At 44.3% G+C, this 18,530-nt stretch overlaps 2 protein-coding genes across 3 annotated transcripts; one reads left to right on the top strand and one right to left on the bottom strand.

Annotated features, from left to right (window-relative positions):
- Positions 1-3,233: 3,233 nt before the first annotated feature.
- On the top strand, positions 3,234-9,304 carry LOC110086460 (zinc finger and SCAN domain-containing protein 20). The gene is made up of 4 exons (XM_020807391.3): positions 3,234-3,335; positions 4,504-5,364; positions 5,564-5,732; positions 6,584-9,304. Exons 2-4 carry the CDS (start codon positions 4,573-4,575, stop codon positions 8,557-8,559), a joined length of 2,937 nt encoding a protein of 978 aa, XP_020663050.3. The 5' UTR covers positions 3,234-3,335; positions 4,504-4,572; the 3' UTR covers positions 8,560-9,304.
- A 402-nt stretch (positions 9,305-9,706) lies between these two features.
- LOC110086484 (zinc finger protein 232) lies at positions 9,707-18,422 on the bottom strand. 2 transcript variants are annotated; one of them, XM_073004480.2, is made up of 4 exons: positions 18,302-18,422; positions 13,408-14,362; positions 12,451-12,580; positions 9,707-11,282 (listed from the first exon to the last, which is right to left on the bottom strand). In XM_073004480.2, the coding sequence occupies exons 2-4, from the start codon at positions 14,242-14,244 to the stop codon at positions 10,792-10,794; spliced, it is 1,458 nt and encodes a 485-aa protein (XP_072860581.2). In that variant the 5' UTR covers positions 14,245-14,362; positions 18,302-18,422; the 3' UTR covers positions 9,707-10,791. The 2 variants fall into 2 exon arrangements, with proteins under 2 accessions (XP_072860581.2, XP_078234256.1); XM_078378130.1 differs by lacking the exon at positions 18,302-18,422 and adding an exon at positions 15,578-15,653.
- Between the last annotated feature and the right edge of the window lie 108 nt (positions 18,423-18,530).

Here is an 18,530-nt window from a genome sequence, read left to right as displayed (position 1 = left end):
GAATAATAAACAAAGGTAGACATGATGGTCTGTAAGGAAAAAAACCTCCCAAACTCATGAGATTTAGTAGTCAAGTAGTCGTGTCTGACTCTTCGTGACCCCATGGACCAGAGCACACCACGCCCTCCTGTCGTCCACTGCCTCCCAGAGTTGGGTTAAATTCATGTTGGTAGGTTTGATGACACTGTCCAACTATCTCGTCCTCTGTCTTCCCCTTCTCCTCCTGCCTTCACACTCCCAACATCAGGGTCTTTTTCAGGGAGTCTTCTCTTCTCATCAGATTGTCAAAGTATTGGAGCTTCAGCTTCAGGATCTGCCCTTCCAGTGAGCACTCAGGGTTGATTTCCTTCAGAATGGATAGGTTTGTTCTCCTTGCAGTCCAGGGGACTCTCAAGAGCCTCCTCCAGCACCACAATTCAAAAGCATCAATTCTTCGTCAGTCAGCTTTCTTTAGGGTCCAGCTCTCAGTCTATACATCACTACATGAAAAAGCTTTGACTATGTAGACTTTTGTTGGCAAGGTGATGTCTCTGCTTTTTAAGATGCTGTCTAGGTTTGTCATCGATTTTCTCCCAAGAAGCAGGCATCTTTTAATTTCGTGGCTGCTATCACCATCTGCAGTGATCATAGAGCCCAGGAAAGTAAAATATCTCACTGCCTCCATATCTTCCCGTTCTATTTGCCATGAGGTGATGGGACCAGTGGCCATGGTCTTAGGTTTTGTTTTTTTTTTTGAGATGTTGAGCTTCAGACCATTTTTTGCGCTCTCCTCTTTCACCCTCATTAAGAGGTTCTTTAATTCCTCCTCTCTGCCATCAGAGTGGTATCATCTGCATATCTGAGGTTGTTGATATTTCTTCCAGCAATCTTAATTCTGCCTTGGTATTCCTCCAGTCCAGCCTTTCGCATGATGTATTCCGCATATTCTGGGTGACAATATACAGCCTTGTCGTACTCCTTTCCCAATTTTGAACCAATCAGTTGTTCCATATCCAGTCCTAACTGTTGCTTCCTATCTCACATATAGATTTCTCAGGAGATAGATAAGGTGGTCAGGCACTCCCATTTCTTTAAGATCTTGCTATAGTTTGCTGTGGTCCACACAGTCATAGCCTTTTGTGTAGTCAATGAAGCAGAAATAGATGTTTTTCTGGAACTCTCTGGCTTTCTTCATAATCCAGCGCATGTTAGCAATTTGGTCTCTAGTTCCTCTGCCTCTTCTAAATTAATCTTGTACTTTTCGGAGTTCTCGGTCCACCTATTGCTGAAGCCTACCTTGTAGGATTTTGAGCATAACCTTGCTAGTATGTGAAATGAGTGCAATTGTACGGTAGTTGGAGCATTCTTTGGCACTGCCCTTCTTTGGGATTGGGATGTAGAGTGATCTTTTCCAATCCTCTGGCCACTGCTGAGTTTTCCAAAATTGCTGGCATATTGAGTGTAGCACCTTAACAACGTCATCTTTTAAGATTTTTAATAGTTCAACTGGAATGCCATCATTTCCACTGGCCTTGTTGTTAGCCATGCTTTCTAAGGCTCACTTGACTTCACTCTCCAGGAGGTCTGACTCAAGGTCAGCAACCGCACTATCTGAGTTATCCAGGACGTCCAGATCTTTCCGGTATAATTTCTCTGTGTATTCTTGCCACCTCTTCTTGATATCTTCTGCTTCTGTTAGGTCCCTACCATTTTTGTCCTTTATCATGTCAAACTTAGCACAAAATGTTCCTTTAATATCTCAGTTTTTAAAATAGATCTCTGGTTTCTCCCTTTCTATTATTTTCCTCTATTTCTTTGCACTGTTCATTTAAGAAGGCCCCATTGTGTCTCTTTCCTATTATTTGGAAGTCTGCATTCAATTTTCTGTAACTTTCCCTATCTCCCTTGCATTTTGTTTCTCTTCTCTGCTATTTGTGAGGCCTCATTGGACAGCCACTTTGCTTTCTTGCATTTCCTTTTCTTTGGGATGGTTTTTGTTGCTGCCTCCTGGACAATGTTACGAGCCTCCATCCATAGTTCTTCAGGCACTCTGTCCACCAAATCAAGTTCCTTAAATCTGTTCTTCACTTCCACAGTGTATAAGGATTTGGTTTAGATTATACCTGACTAGCCCAATGGTTTTTCCTACTCTCTTCAGTTTAAGCTTGAATTTTGCTATGAGAAGCTGATGATCAGAGCCACAATCAGCTCCAGGTCTTGTTTTTGCTGACTGTATTGAGCTTCTCCATCTTGGGCTCCAGAGAATATAATCAATCTGATTTTGGTATTGCCCGTCTGGTGATGTCCATGTGTAGTTTCTCCTCTTGTGTTGTTGGAAAAGAGTGTTTGTGATGACCAGCTTGTTCTCTTGACAAAACTCTACAATATTAGCCTTTGCCCTTCTTCATTTTGAACTCCAAGGCCAAACTTCCCTGTTGTTCCTTTTATCTCTTGACTCCCTACTTCAGCATTCCAATCCCCTATAATGAGAAGAACTTTCTTTGGTGTCAGTTCTAGAAGGTGTTGTAATTCTTCATAGAACTGGTCAATTTCAGCCTCTTCAGCATCGGTGGTTAGTATAGAAAATACACTAGGCCTTTGATTTAGTTAGTACCTCTCTCTCACAGCCTAACCCACTGGGTTGTTGTGAGAATAAGGTGATGAAGACGAATCACATCATCATCATCATCATCATCATCTGAGAACTGCTGAGCCAGAAGGGATCATCAAGTCCAGTCCTTGTGAAGGAGGAACTGAACCAACGTGCCTAACTCCCCTGAGCTATCCAAGCAGTTCCTTTGCTCTGAGCTTGTTGGGGGGAGGGAGTGTGTATATGTGTATCTATAGCTATAATAGAGGTGTGCAGATCGGTGGTTTTGGACTACAGTTCCCAGAATTCCCAACACAACTGTGGGACTTGTAGCCCAAAAACACAAATCTGTACAGCTCCCATATATATGTTTTTTATTTTCGGGGACTCTACATCCAAAGCAGGCGGCAGGAGGCATCACGGCAGGAAAACCATTTTTAGAAAGCTGAACAACACTGAAAGGCTGTTGTTAAAGTTTGCGGGGCGGGTGTGGGGGGGAGAAACTTCCCGCAATAGCAACACCACACAGCGCAAACCCCACCCCTTAGAAACCAAGAATGAAAAGCCGGCCCCGCCCTCGTCACCGCCCCCGCCGTCTGAGTGACACTCCACTCGGCCACTCGCTATAGAGGATTGGGAGGAAGGGGATTAACCCTCCTTTCGCCAGGAGGGAGCTCCTCTTTGCTTGGGGGCGCCCAGGAGTGTCCGGCAGGGTGGCTGCGAGTTCGGGACCTGGCGCGACCTCGGGGCCGGGGCGCAGGGCAAGGTGAGTGGGCTGGAGAGGCCGGTGCGTCGGCTGGCGCCGGTTAATCCTTTCAAAGGCTTCAGGGGGCGGGGGGGGGGAGGCGGCAGTCCAAGGATTCCTGGTGCAAGCACCTGGGCAGAGAAGGCGTCTTTCTGTCCGGAAGACGGCAGAGTTGTGGTTAATCCGGAATGGCAGGATCGGTGCAAAAAGAGTTTTTATGGCGCTGGTTCGTGTGAGAGGAAAACAGGCTGGGTAGTATATGGGTGGGACTGGCACTCTTGCATACACGGAAGGGCAGACTGGGGTTTGGGAGAGGGTAGGCCTGTAGGTTAAAAAAAAAAGATTTATTATTAGCCTTTGTAATTCGCTATAAATTGTGCGTGAAGAAGGGAACAATGGTTCCCTTCATCCGTTTCCCAGTTTCCTTTAGACATGCATTGCCGATATTCCTTCCACGTTCCCAGCAAACACTTTAGTTTCAATAACAGAATTCGGAATTTATTGTGCTACACAATGGAAGGCTTTGTTTTGCCAACTTCCAACAGTGCGATCTTGTGGGTGCCTATTTTGAAGCACGACCCCTTGATTTCAAGGTCCCTTCCTGTCAAGTCGGTGTGCGGAAGATGGTAGCCTGAACTTCTCAATTTGTCTGAAAGGCTGCCTTTTGTGACGAATGTTGCTCTTTTTTTTATATCTTCACTCACACTGAATAAAAATAAGGGGGTGCTTTTAAGATTTATGAAGCTTCCAGCCTGTATGCAGTGACTTGGTAAGAAGTCCTGTTGAAATCGGGGGATCACACTTCTGAATAAGCCTGTGCAAGAAAACTGAGTGCAATTCCAAGTCTGCCCCCAGCCCCATTACAAGATCATGTTGTTTTGGGGTGAAATGTGATAGAAAGTTGGGTTAATGATGTCATGAACACGGAGAATGAAAAGAGAAGGAAGTTTGGCTTGGTTTTTTAAAAAAAATCCTTGCTGATCCTTTGGATGAGAACACAGACACTTGCATTTATTCGCTGTATTTCTGATCCACTCCCCACCGCCAGCTCAGTTGATTTACAAGGTTTTCCTTCTCTCCACTTTATCATCAAAACAGTCCAGTGAACTAGATCCCATCCTGACACTCTAACCCTGACAGCACCCAGTGCATTTTCTTTTCATCTCTCAGTTTAATGTTGGTGTTTTAGTTGCAGACCCCTCTTTGTGGAGGATTGGTGGCTTCCATCAAGAACTGACAGAGAAACGGAGGCCTTGTGATGGCTACTAAATTGGAAAACCACTGCCACTTGGGCTTCCATGCTGCCACCCTGTTCCATCAGGCCAGTTTGCCTCAGGTGAAAGTGGAAGCAGAAGAGATTCCAGTTTCTGATTTCAGAAAGGGCCACGGTGGAGACAAACAGATGGAGGCACTATGGATGTCTCCACCACGTGCTAGTCCTGAAGGTTTGTCCCCTCATGGGGCAGTCCAGTGGCTCGAGGAAATAAAGAACTCAGCAGCATTTGTAGAAGATGGACAGGAGTGTATTCTGAAGAGTGCTCAACTTCCTCAGTTATCTCCTGGGACTGATGCTGAGATCTACCTGGCCACGTTTGAGCAAGTGGCCTCAATCTGTGGGTGGCCGAAATCTGAGTGGGTGATGAGGCTTGTGCCACTGCTTACTGGAGATGCCCAGCAAGCTTATAACAGCCTAGAGCCCATTGATGCGGAGGACTATGCAAAAGTGAAGACTGCCATTCTGCGAGAGGACATGGTTAGCACAGAGACCTGGCGCCAACGCTTCCGGCAGTTTGGCTGTCATGAAGCTAGCGGGCCCCGTGAGGCCTGTAGCCTTCTGTGGGAACTTGGCCGTTGTTGGCTGAAGCCAGAGAGCCACACCAAGGAGCAGATCCTGGAGTTGCTGGTTCTGGAGCAGTTCTTGATGGTCTTGCCAGAGGAAATGCAGAGATGGGTGTTGGAGCATCAACCAAAAACCTGTGCTCAGGCCGTGGACCTGGCAGAAGAGTTCCAAGAGGACACAAGACTCAAGGCCAAGGCTTCAGAAGATCAGGTGAGCAACAGGTTCCATCAGCAGTTGGGGCTGCCAGGACTTGGAGTGGGGGGACCACAAGCTCTGTGATGTTCTTCCTGAAACAGCCGAGCACAACAATAGCACAAGTAACAGCTTGGCTTCTGATGAGGCTGTCTTCTCTGTCTGTAGAGGGTTTAGTTCAGTAGGCTTTGACTTGTCTTCCCTCCTTCCCCCACAGGCAGCTGTGTGTGTGAAGATTGAGGAAGTGACCTCAGAGACAATGGATGCAGACCCTGTGAGGGAATCTCTCCCTTCTCAGTTCTGTCCTGACAGGGGTGCCCAACAGGAAGAAGGACGGATTGAGTACAAGTTATGCCTCGTCTCTGGAAAGGAGCCACAAGAAATGGGTGAGAAGGAATTCCTGTTGCATTCATTGAATGATGTTGTTGTCTTAGCTTTTTACTATCAATGGAGACTAACACTGATTCCTAAACTGACAACCCATCATGGCTGGGTATGATGAGAGAAGTAATCCAACAAATCACTGTGGAAAATAGTTTGGGTGAAGGCAGGACTTTCAAAAGATGTTCTAGGAGACTTAAGGTTTATGCAGTCTTACCGGGGCTTATCCGTCTGGTTCAGGTGAAATAAAGACGCCAAAGAAGTTTGTGGCAACTTAAAAACTAACCAGTTTTAGCTTTTTTTAAAATTGTAGCTCATTTCATTAAATGCCACAGATGGACTGGGCTGTAGCCATGAAACTGGCTGGATAGCTGTGAGGCAAAGCACTTGGCTGTGGAGCCAAGGGTTGGGGGTTCAATTCCGCCCGCTGCCTCCCAGTAGATGAACCAGCCTGTGTAGCTTAGACAGTCTGTAAGGTCCTAAAGCAGCTACTTTCTGTAGACTCTCCCAAGGAGATGTCCTCCTAATGTGCTCTAAAACTGCCACCATCCCAAACTTTCCTGAACTATTGGTTGAGCACCTGTTGCTGTGACAGACCTCATAAGGCTGATGATGGTATTAGCCATAACAACTCTTCCGAAATTAAAGTTATCCTGTCTCTAAGCTCTCATGTAACCCATTTCTTCATTTGGAAGTCACAGAAACCATGGGACGGGACGGGGGGGGGGGTCATCCTAACAGTTGCAATTTTAGGTAACTAAAGATTGCACCTGCCTTGCGGGAGAGAACAGCTTCCAGCTGATACTGGCGTGCAAAAAACTGAATCTATTTTTTTTTCTTTCCTTGTCCCCATCAGGAGTAAAGACTCGTAGAACCACATCATGTGAGAAGCAGCGTGCTGTTAACTGGGGAGAGAAAGAGACCCGAGCTTTCCTGAGCATCTGGGGACATGAGCACATCCAGAAGATTTTGCAGCACCAGTCTCAGGATGAGGAGGTCTATAAGAAGATTGCTTTGCAAATGATAGCCCTGGGCTATGACCGTGACTGGGAGCAATGCCGCCAGCGTGCTAAAGAGCTTTGCCGGGGCTACAAAGATGTAAGAGACCAGAACTGGCACACTGGACGTGGGCGACAAATGTGGCAGTATTTTGAGGATCTGGATGCCATTCTTGGCCCACTGTTGGAACTGGGACACAGGTATGAGAGAAACGATGGTGCTGGCGATTTAGGTGGGGACATCTGCCTTGGAGGGTCCATGGAGGCCGACTCCCAGAGCTCAGCTGAGCTTGCTGATATGGAACAGAATGGCATCTGGGCCATGGAGCTCAAGGAAAGGAAGGATAATAGCCAGGCCCTCTTCCAGAGAGCTGCCAACTGGGGGGAAAAGGAAACACGGGATTTCCTTCGGATTTGGGGGCAGAAGCGTGTCCAGAGACTTCTCCATCAGCAGCACTGGAACGAGGGCATCTATAAAGAGGTTTCGGTGGAGATGGCAGCCTTGGGCTACAGCAGGGACTGGGAGCAGTGTCGTCAGCGTGCAAAGGATCTCCGGCGCGGCTACAAGGACATTAAGGACCGCAAGAGGCGTTCTGCTCGTGGCCGTAAAGTTTGGCAGTACTTTGAAGAGCTGGATGTGATTCTGGGGCAGGGAGCAGATCCTGTGGAGGGAGCAGATTCCTTGCAGAACTGGAAAGATGATTTTATGGACGAAGGGCTGTCCACACAGAACGCAAGCCCTGTGGGGGCTCAGGACTCTGATCAGATGGATGGGATGTCAGGTTCTAGCGAGGAGGCGGAGGACCTCCCGGCGCCGTGCCAAAGAGCCGAGAAATGGGGGGAGAAGGAGACGCTGGACTTTCTGGGCATTTGGGGTCAAGACCACATCCAGAGCTTGCTCCATCACCATCATCGGAATGAGGAGGTTTATAAGAAAATAGCAGCAGACATGGCCATCTTGGGGTACGAGCGTGACTGGGAGCAGTGCCGCCAAAGGGCCAAAGATCTTCGGCGGGGCTACCGGGAGGTGAAGGACCAAAACCTGTGCTCGAGACGGGGAAGGCAGATGTGGCAGTACTTTGAAGAGTTGGACGGGATATTGAGGAGGTGGTATGAAGTGGGTAGTGAGCATGCCGAGGAGCAGGTGGGTTTAGATGGTGCTTCTGGGGGGACCTGCACCCAGAAACACCATCTAGGGCATCATGTTTCATCCCAGACTTGCCACACTCACCCAGCTGAAAGGTCAAATTCACCAGACACTTCAGCGTTGCAGGTTAAAGAGACTACGGACAGCAATGGCCATGCAGAGCAGGTTGGTGGCCAGACTCCTGCTCAGCGAGCTGCCAAATGGGGGGAGAGAGAGACTCGGGATTTCCTGAGTATTTGGGGACATGACAGTGTCCAAGGTCAGCTCCACCAACAGTACCGCAACGAGGAGGTCTACAAGCAGATCGCAACACAGATGGCTGCCCTGGGGTACGACCGCGACTGGGAGCAATGCCGTCAACGTGCCAAAGACCTTCGACGCAGCTACCGGGATGCTAAAGACCAGAACAGGCGCTACGGCCGCGGCCGTCAAGTGTGGCAGTACTTTGAGGAACTAGATGCCATCTTGGGCCGCTGGTCGGACAAAGGCAGCGGGCCCAGTGAGAGGGACAAAGGAGAAGATGGCCCTGCCTTGGAACTTCACACTGGAGGATCTGTATCACTCTGTGTGTCCACAAGCAATATTGCTGGACCTGTCTTGTTAGAAACTCAGCTGCAGGGGCCTGCTAAGAGGGGAAGGGTACAAGTGGCTGAGGAAACGGCCATGTTGGATAGCTGTAGCTGCTGAACCAAGTCCTGCTTGTCCATGTAGAACAGCTACAGTATTCTCAACTTTTCTTTTGGCCATGGCCATAAACACATTGTGGAAGACAATATAGGCTGAATCAGGAATGTATAAGTCACATAATGAACCTTAGAAGGTGGTGTGTGAAGAATTGTTCCCAGGCTGTGGCCCCCTTCAAATGTGCCAGGGTCTCCCGGGGGGGGGGCTGTATGGTGCCCCTCTTGAGAATGGCTGATGTGAAAGTATGCAGAAGGTCTCCTTATTGGTCTGTAAACAAATAAAAGTTGGTGGCATAAGAGTCCACAAAAGCTTTATGCCAAATAAAACTTTTAGATGCAAGATTCTTTTATTTGTCCATGTGGCAATTCCCATAGGAGAACTTAAAAAGTCTGCACTAAAGATTAATGTTTTGGCATGCTCCTATATATAGCCATTGCCTTATATGTACTGAAGTTTGATATAAAATTCCATTGAGTTCAGTGGAACTCCCTCCAGGTAAATGCGCAAGGGACTGGAGCTTTATTTTCCCTTGTGTGAACTCTCTCTTTTTAAAATGACCACAATATTGCCATATAAACTGGTTTTATAGGACTGCTCTTGGGTTCAGGGGGACTAAATAAACTATTGGAGCATGCTCAACCTTGAGTTAAGTGGAAGAGGAGAAACAAAACATTCAAATTACAACATTAAACTTTTTTTAATGTGCAAACTACAAAAAATAAAGCTTTAATAAAAATTTTACAAAACATTTTTTCTCTTTTAAAAAAATCTAAAATTTACATATGCAGCTATTACTTTGCAAAATCCCAAACATGCAGTTTTGGTCTATGAACAGTGTTATGGGGTTAAAAAGTAGTGTTAGATAGAAGGCCTTGAAAGACTTGAAATGTGTTTGACAGTCATGTCCAAAATGAAAAGAAAAACAAACAAAAACCACATACAGAACCGCAGAGCTACCTTAAGCACAAAAGACCTCCCCTTTCTGAACAACAGAATTCTAATTTCTCATTCACAAACTGCTTCTGATAGTTACTGCCATTTTAAAACATTTGTCCGGTGGTAAGGATATCTCCTTATGTCTCCTTACACACAAGGAACTAGGTAGACAGCACTTTGAATCTTACCCAGACTCTTGTAGTTCTTTTAAAAAAAAAGTTTAAAAAATTATTGACTGAAAATAAACAAAGAAGCAAAAAGAAAATGTAAGTAAGGGCAGTGGGCTGCTGACACAAAAAAAAGTTGAAGGGGACATCAAAGACTCTTGTGATTTTTTTTCCACTTCTTGATGTGCCACTATTTAAACAAATTCAAAGAAAAGGCTGACATCCTACAAATTCTCACCTATATTCTCACAATACAAAATTTGTTCTGCTAAAGATCACCATGAAGGAGGCAGCACTGCATTGAAGACTGTTGTGGCGACACTCCATCACACTTTTCCTCAGGGATGGAGAACATGCGAGCCTCCAAATGAACTGAACTGTAGCTCTCAATATCCTTCCCCATTTAGTATTCTCCCTGTATATTGCAGCACTACACCATTGCTGTAGTCGTGCCTGCATTATCATGACTAGACTAGTCGAATTCTGGCCATGTAAACTACCAACCAAGATATGAAGAATGTATAGCCCCTGTCCACATAGTCTTCCTGCACCATCCAATAAAGACACTTGTAGCTTGGATATAAACATGGTTTTAGAAATCTGATTCATGGTTGGATTTCATCCTTCAAAATTTGCTATTGGATTATCACCCACAATTTATAGCCATAGCTGCTTCGTCTGTTGAGAAGTGTGTACGGATAGATACTATTCAATCAGTGGCTTTTGGGGGGAGAATTGTAACTACAGTAATTTGGGTTATAAGGTCATCTGTGTGATCCACCAGGCATCTTTGTTTCCCTTTAGATTGGGATTTAGCAGGAACTTGATTCCTATAAATGTATATTAGAATTTTCTTGCCCCCTTTCACTCCCCCCAGTTACTTTTACAAATTAATAAAGCAAAACGATACAAAACAAAACAAAACCCCAAATATTTAACCAAACAGAGCTGCTGAAGGCATTTTTTTTTGCTTTGACTATTTATGAAAGTCAGAACGACCTAATCAGAAGGTAGTTCTGATTTCTTTAAAAGTTCCAATTTCTAGACGTTTCCAGGGCTGAGGAAGATTCAGAATATTTCCTACGATTACTTCCTACATTCAAGTCAGCTATGTTTCTCCCCTCCATTCAGGTTAGCTGAAGGGTTCCTCCACCTCAGGCCTTCTCTCCTCTGTGTTGTATTGCAAGCCATAACTTTCAGTGCATTCACAACATCCGGCCTTTCTCTCTTGGCCACCCGGTCCCGAATTCCGCTTGCTGTGTTTCCCACACAACAAGCAACGGCTCGACTCCTCTCGCACATGGGTTCGCATGTGGTTCACCAGGTTAAACTTGTGCAAGAATCGTTTCCCGCATTCAGTACACTGGTGTGGTTTGACCCCCGTGTGGACTCTCCGGTGCCTGGTGAGCGTGGATTTACGAGAGAAGTTCTTCCCACATTCAGGGCATGGGAAAAGCGCTTCTTGCTTGGGATTGGCCTGCTTATTGTTAGCAACCCCATGGCCATCAGAGTTCAGACGGGCAAACTGGGACAGCTGCAAGGTAGGAGGGAGCCGGCTTCTTTGCCTCTTTGTATTTTCCTGGACTAGGAACCCATCCTCATTTTTGGTCTCACTCTCATCAGCTGCAGGATTGAAAGGAAAAAAAATCCCAGTTTCAACTGTTACTATTTTATCTAAGTGAACCAACTTGCAAAAGGGTTTTCTGCAAGAAGTGTTTTATATATAAAAATGAGCTCATAATACCAGAAGCCTTCCTTGACATTGTGCAATCTGACCTGCAACATACTACTTCTACTGCCTCCAGGAATATGTGCAGTGGTTGTACAGTGGTGCCTCGCATAGCGATCGCTTCATATAGCGACGAAATCGCTTTGTGACGGACTTTTTGCCGATGGTCCCTATGGGGGAAATTTGCTTTGCGATGATCACAGGGAATCGATCATCGCAAAGCCCCTGTTTTTGGCCAGCTGATCGGCAGTTTCAGAATGGCCAGCGGGTAAACAAAATGGCTGCCTGCTGTTTTCAGGCATGGATACCTCACTTTAGAGGCACTGAAAATGACGTCAGTATGGAGGATCTCTGCTTAAAGGTGAGTTTTTAGCCCATAGGAACGCATTAATCGCGTTTTAATGCGTTTCTATAGGCTTTTTATTTTCGCTTAGCAATTTTATCGCTTAGCAGTGATTTTTTCTGCACGGATTAACATCACTAAGCGAGGCACCACTGTAATTAGATTCCAAGGTATTCAGGCTTTTTTATGATTCTACTGCCACCCATCAGAACATTGTAGCAACATTGTGAGGTAGATTAGGCTGAGAAGGAGTGCCTGATTTAAGACCAAATTAAAAAAAAAATAGCTGCTTACAGAAATTCAACATGCTGCTGACAAGGTTTCTAAGTCTAAGCTTCACCTTGACACATTCATTTTTCTTTAACACGCAAAGAAGTGGTGGACAATTTTGGCAGATCTGGACTTTTGACTCTCAGGGATCCAGGGTGGGATGCACCCTGCTAGCTTTAAAAAAAAATATGTTATGGTTGGTTCCCAGTTTGGGAAAGAAGCGAAACAAAACAGAAAAGCTCCTGCTATCCTCTTGCATTCTTAACACTGTACAGTTACAGAAACACTGTTCTGTCTGGTTCTGTCGGACATATGGCTCAACTCTCATTAAGAGAGACCTGATTTTATTGTTGTTGTTATCATGAAGCCTTATTAAAAGCTCATTTCACTATATTATCTTCGTATAATCCTATCTGCATACTCTGCTTAGGCCACAGAAATATCCTTACCCAGTGAGGAGGAGTGCTTGTTCAGCTCTTCCTTGGCCTCTCTGCACAGCACCATCTGCCTGGTGTCCAACGGCAATTGCTCATTTTCTGGAAAACTCACACCCTCTTCAAGCACATATGGCCCCAGCACCTGAAAACAGCACAAGGAGCCAGTTTGAGGAAGAGGGGAGAGTAAGAAAAGGAGGCAAATAATGTCATTAATTACAAAACATTTAGGTCAGGGCCAGCCTAAGACATTGTGTTCCCTGCCACAACAAAAACAATTGTTGCCAATATCCAGGGACAATAAGGAAGGAAACCTACTCTTTTAGAATTAACCCTGGGATTTCCCATGTTGACATGCAAGCCAAATGCGTGTAACAGGATTTACCACAGGATGCAGGAGGCCCAGAAATGACCTGCAAATGGGGTTGAGGAGCAGGAAATAACTATGGAGTGTCTGGACAACCAGTTCTGGTTTTGTGTTTTTTTTTCTTTTAAAAATAAATCCCCACCCATCACCCTAAACCAGAAATAGGAATGGGGAAAAATACATTTCTACGCATTTATTTATAAAATAAATTTATAAAATTTATAAAATTTATAAAATTATATATATATATATATATATATATATATATATATATATATATATATATATATATATATATATATATATATATATATATATATATATATATATATATATATATATATATATATATATATAATTTTATAAATTTATTTTATAAATAAATAAATGCGTAGAAATGTATTTTTCCCCATTCCTATTTCTGGAATGGGGAAAAATATATATAAATATATATATTGAACTGAGGTCTTGAAAGGCCACAAATATGCTGTTGGGAGGCCTATATTAGATTCTGCATTACAGCCCGGTAAGATGATCAAAGCTTTGTTGTTCCAGATCCCGTAAGAAAATCCCATTCCAGATCCCTGGTAAAACAATGCTCTCACCTGCTGGTCCCATCTCTCACCCTCTTGTTGCTTCAACAGGAAATGCTCTGCTAGGGTCACGGCCTGGATGCAGGTCTTGGGGCGATATTCCTGAACCCAGTCCTGCATTTCCTCCGGCAAAATGGTTAGGAACTGCTCCAAAACCAGCAGCTCTACAATCTGCTCCCTGGTGCGGCTGTCCGGCTCCAGCCAGCGATGGCATAGCCCCCGGAGCCGGGCGCACACCTCACGGGGGCCTTCGGCTTCGTGGTAGCGGAAGTGCCGGAAGTTCTGGCGCTGCCTCTCCAGGCTGGCGGCATCCTCCCGCAAGATGGCAGCCTTCACTTTCCCATAATCCTCGCTCTCTCTGGGATCCAGACTATTGTAAGCCTGGAGGGCGGCTCCGTTGAGGGCTGGCACCAGCCGGGTCACCCACTGTTCCCTTGGCCACTTGCAGGCCTCGGCCACATCCTCAAAGGTAGTTAAGTAGGTCTCCACATCTTCTGTCAGGGTGAGTTCGGGCACTTGGAGGTTCCTCCATGCGGGCGACTGGACTGGAGTCAGGTCCGGAGTGGGCAGCTCTTGCCCCTGAATCTCCCATCGCTGGGGTGTCTCCAGACGCTCGCTCCTGGTCTGCTGAGGTGCCACCAGCCTTAGGCCTCCTCCAGCAGTCCCAACCTGCACAATACGATAGGTTTTTACTGAACCCTCTGATATCCCCAACGAGTCAGAACCAGCTGGGTCCATTTCTTTCTCCATTTTCACCAGTGGTTGGACTCGCTGCTCTGGTGGGGCGGCTGCCGGACACTGGAAATACTGAGCCACCATGTTCCGCTTGGCGGTAATTTTTCTCCTCATTTTGTGTGTCCGTGCGTCGGCTTTGAAGCTTATAAGGCCTTTGTGTTTTATTTTCCAGCTACTACCTCACGGACAGCCGAGGCCAGGCGGTAGTTCCTTAAATGGTCCTGATGTCAAGCTGGAGGGTAATAATGATACATTGGATTAGACCGGGACTTGGGAGATCATGGTTTAAGTCCCACCAAACCATGAAATCCACTTAAGTGACTTTGGGCCGAGCCCTGTCTGATCCACCTCACAGGATTGGAGGGAAGATACATATGAGCCACCCTGCTCTTACAGAAAGAACAGTAGGATATTTCATGAAAGGTAAAATAAATAAGCAAGGAACATGAATGTGACGTTTTAATGAAATAATTTGCAACGTTAATTATTGCAATCTTTAAGAAGCTACCAGTTGCTAACCCCGTGAAGCTGGTTTGCTAAATTTGGGGCTATTAAGAGAGATTGCCTGACTGAGAGAAAAGCCCTGAAGCGCGCGCACACACATACACGCGCGCGCGCATGCACACAAACGTACACAAAGTGAACCTGGAAATTATGATTAAATAAAACTGTTCCAGCTACTAAGCCATTTATCCTCTGCAGGCTTATTTGAACTCAGTGGGACTTACGTACATTCAAGTAAACTTGTCAAATTGGATTGGGCTAAGAAAAGCTTAGTCTTTGAAAAAAAAATTCTCCCCCAGTTAAACATGACTGGTTTAGTTTATAGGTTTTTCTTGCATACAACTTTTTCAAAAACATAGCTTTGAGACATCTACAGGCTCAGGTTTGGACAATTTGCTCAACTTCTAGGAATATTAAGACATATACCATGTTTTCCCGAAAATAAGACAGGGTCTTATGTTTTATTTTTTTTTCATGTACGACAATCTACATTTATTCAAATACAGCCATGTCATCTTCTGGTTGCTGCACAATGCTGCACAATGGTGGAGGGCACGGTTTCACTCAACTGGGACTTATTTTTGGGGTAGGGCTTATATTATGAGCATCCTGAAAAATCATACTAGGGCTTATTTTCAGGTTAGGTCTTATTTTCATGGAAACACGGTAATAACAGTTCCTCCCTTTTAATTGTTGCTGCTCTGCACTAATAAAATAGCTACATGAAATATTCTGCTGTAGAATGGGAAGAGGTTAAAGCTTTAACAGCCCCCAGCCCTCTGGCAGACCCCTCTTTTCTAGCCAAAACCAATAACAACAAAAAGGGTAGCTCCTGAATCCTCCAGGACTGGCACTTTATTTTTTAAAGAGTGCACAAAAGTCTTTCTGCACCATTTAACACCCTTTAATACAAATTTTTCAAAACTGGAAGTGGGACTCTAACCTTTTGCAGTTTCTTTTCCTTTTTTCTTCATTTACAGGCATTTTTGGTGGCCTGTGTGGCCCCTGGTTAAAAAAAAAGGTGTTGAATCCACCATAGTTGTTTAAAATTGGAAGAATGAGAAGTTTAATCCTTAGGTCCCCAAAAAAGACTGGTATGGAAAATCTGTGATCAATGTGCCAAAATCTGACCAGGGCAGGGGGAAAGGAGAAATCTGTGAGGCTGATAGGAAGAGAAACTGCAAATTTGATTTAAAAAGTTGCTAGGGCAGGAGCAGTTATAATGGGAACAGTGATCCTTGGAACAGGATCAATCAGTCATCATCACCACCATCATCTTCCAACTGCAGATCTGGAAGGGACCTACAAATGATCGAATCCAGCTCCTGTCAAAGAGCCACAGTGAGGAAACGTCCAACTTTTGGCTCCTTAGCCAGATATCTAAACCACGGCTTTCATCAAATGGAATTTGTGGCCAGGTATGCATGGCACACTAAAGCAGGGTCCAGTATGACATACATAAGCAGGAATAAGCTACAGCCAGCATTTTGGCTCCTGTGCTAAGAGGAAAAGATGTCTGGAAGCTTGAAACCACAGTTTGTCTTACCTGATTTTCAACTATGATTTATGCTCATGAGTACTGTATAAGATTTCTACAAACTAATTTCATAACAGCTTGTTTGAAATTAGTTGTAGTTTATCTTAAGCCTTACATCAGTATTAGGCCAACCAAAATGTATATGGATTTTCAAGATCTCCATATATTTACATCATGAAATTTTTAATAAAAAGCTGACGGGGGAGTGGAGAACTAAGGATAAGCAAATTGTTATTATCACACACTGTTCATAAATTACTGTGGCAGACAACCTGACACACCGTAGCTGCCCCAAACCAAATTAAGTACAGGTACTTCTGAATATTGTATTTGCTCCCAGCTGGGTGCAAGGAGGAGGGAAGCATGCAAGCCTAAGATTTGTTGCAGCATATTCCCACACACACCACACTAAGATCAACCCTCTTTTACCTGGCACACTTCACAGTTGTTGGCCTGCTCTGAACGCATTTACACTTATCCATTTCTAGAACAGATTTAATGTGTATCTAACAAATCTTCTTACACAACAGAGCTCTAGAACAATAGTGCACAACCTTGGGTTCCCAGATGTTCTTGGACTAAAATATCCATAGACCTTAACCACTAGCTGTGCTGGTCAGGATTTCTGATAGTTGCAGTCCAAGAACATCTAGGGACCCAAGGTTGGGAACCACTGCAAGAAGGATCCATTTGTCTGTTACTGAACTCCAAGAGGAAGGAATTATAGCAAAGAAATCTAGAAATCTGTAATCAAACATTATGTATATCATGAAATCAATTATATTCTGACCAAATAAGAAATGGATCAATTTGGTAAAGGAAACCACAGGTTTGACTTGACAAGAGCGGAGCAGGACAATTGAAGACAGGGCATTTTGAAGACTGCTCATTCATAGGGCAATTTGATGGCACATAATAATAACAACAGCTAGCAAAACCTGTTTGTAACTTGGCTAGCCATCAAAAATGTAAACTTTATCTGTTATCTTGAGGTCATGGTTAAAAGGCAAACAAATCAAAATAATCTTGTAGTGCTTAGACCTATTAGCATTTAAAAATAAAACCTGGGGGGGGGAGCTACCCTCCCATAGCCTAGGGCAGTGAGCAATAAAAAGAAGGGTTCCTCCCAGAAAGACAAAAAAACAAGAATTATGCAGAACCTTAGAAAACGTATCTTCCCCAAACCTTATTTAGCATGAGTTCAAACTGAGCAAGAATAAATTTCCTTCTCAAGTTAATCTTACAGTTCTGCATAGACAATCTTCAACCTGGTTCAGATTTTTTTTGAGATTATACCACTGAGCTTCCCTGATTCTTGTGGGAAGCAGAGAAATCCACCAGTGCAATTGTATATATCTCTCTCTCTGCTGGAGTCAGCCCTATTGAGTTCAATGAGCCTTATTCCTTACTCTTGAGGTCAAAGGATTACAGTTTGCAAAAATACATTACAGTCTAACTATAAACTCATTTCACAAAAGTATATATCACAGACTTTCCTTTATTAGGAAATTATGCCTTGAGCAGAATGTTTAGCCCTAAATAAACATAAGCAGTCTCTTTTGAACCAGATAACACGTTTCAGTCCAAGAATTTAAACCACATCATTAAAAACCTCCTGAAGCTAATTAAAAACCTGCTAATATTTTCTTATTCAGAAAAAAATTACTTCCAGGGACACATACAACGCTGAAGTCAATCTGCCTATTCCTAGCATAGGAATAATACTTTACACCAGGCCTAATCTAAATTTTCTCAAATCTCTGAGCCACAAAACATGCAATTCATTCATTTTTACCTCCACACCAAAGAACATTTAAGTGCTATTTCTGTATGCCCAATATATAACGATGACTTTTTTTTAAAAGCAAAAGTCTTACAATCAGCTGTTCAAATACTAGACCAATTGCACCACTAAGAGAACATGATGTTAGTATTGTATAGTATAAAAATGGGATAGAGTTTACAGGAGGAAAACACTTATAAGTTTGACTTTCCTGCCCTTTACAACCAAAAAAAAATACAGAATTTATCCAGCGTGTGTCAGTGTGCACATCTGAAGTCCACTTAAGAACTCCAACCCCTGCCCCGCCATTGCTGTTTGTTTTAGTTTCAGATGGTCATTGCCCTTACCTGCCTCTTCTTGCCTTTGCAACCTTCACTTTCTAGAATCTGATGTCCTCACTTTCCTCTCCTCCCCCTGAGCATGCTCAGATCCACAGGGACAAGCAGCTGACTAGGCCTCATTGCACCCATGTGTGTTTAACCATTTTGCATTTCCCATAAATAGGAGGACATTGTTAGTAGGTATGCAATGGGTGTGCATGGAAACAAAAGCTGAGCCCAGGAGCAAGCATGGGCT

This window comes from Pogona vitticeps, chromosome 6, assembly GCF_051106095.1.
Source record: "Pogona vitticeps strain Pit_001003342236 chromosome 6, PviZW2.1, whole genome shotgun sequence".
In the NCBI taxonomy this organism is placed as follows: Eukaryota; Metazoa; Chordata; class Lepidosauria; order Squamata; family Agamidae; genus Pogona; species Pogona vitticeps.
This window is presented reverse-complemented; position numbering and strand designations above follow the sequence as displayed.

What these genes read in the sequence shown, in the direction of transcription:
- LOC110086460 (XM_020807391.3), top strand. Translation starts at nt 4,573, where the DNA reads ATGGCTACTAAATTGGAAAACCACTGCCACTTGGGCTTCCATGCTGCC. An exon ending in CCAAGGCTTCAGAAGATCAG is followed by an intron (nt 5,365 to 5,563) that starts GTGAGCAACAGG and finishes CTTCCCCCACAG; the next exon opens with GCAGCTGTGTGTGTGAAGAT. An exon ending in AAAGGAGCCACAAGAAATGG is followed by an intron (nt 5,733 to 6,583) that starts GTGAGAAGGAAT and finishes TGTCCCCATCAG; the next exon opens with GAGTAAAGACTCGTAGAACC.
- LOC110086484 (XM_073004480.2), bottom strand. Translation starts at nt 14,244, where the DNA reads ATGAGGAGAAAAATTACCGCCAAGCGGAACATGGTGGCTCAGTATTTC. An exon ending in GTGAGAGATGGGACCAGCAG is followed by an intron (nt 12,581 to 13,407) that starts GTGAGAGCATTG and finishes TGCTGTTTTCAG; the next exon opens with GTGCTGGGGCCATATGTGCT. An exon ending in CAAGCACTCCTCCTCACTGG is followed by an intron (nt 11,283 to 12,450) that starts GTAAGGATATTT and finishes TCAATCCTGCAG; the next exon opens with CTGATGAGAGTGAGACCAAA.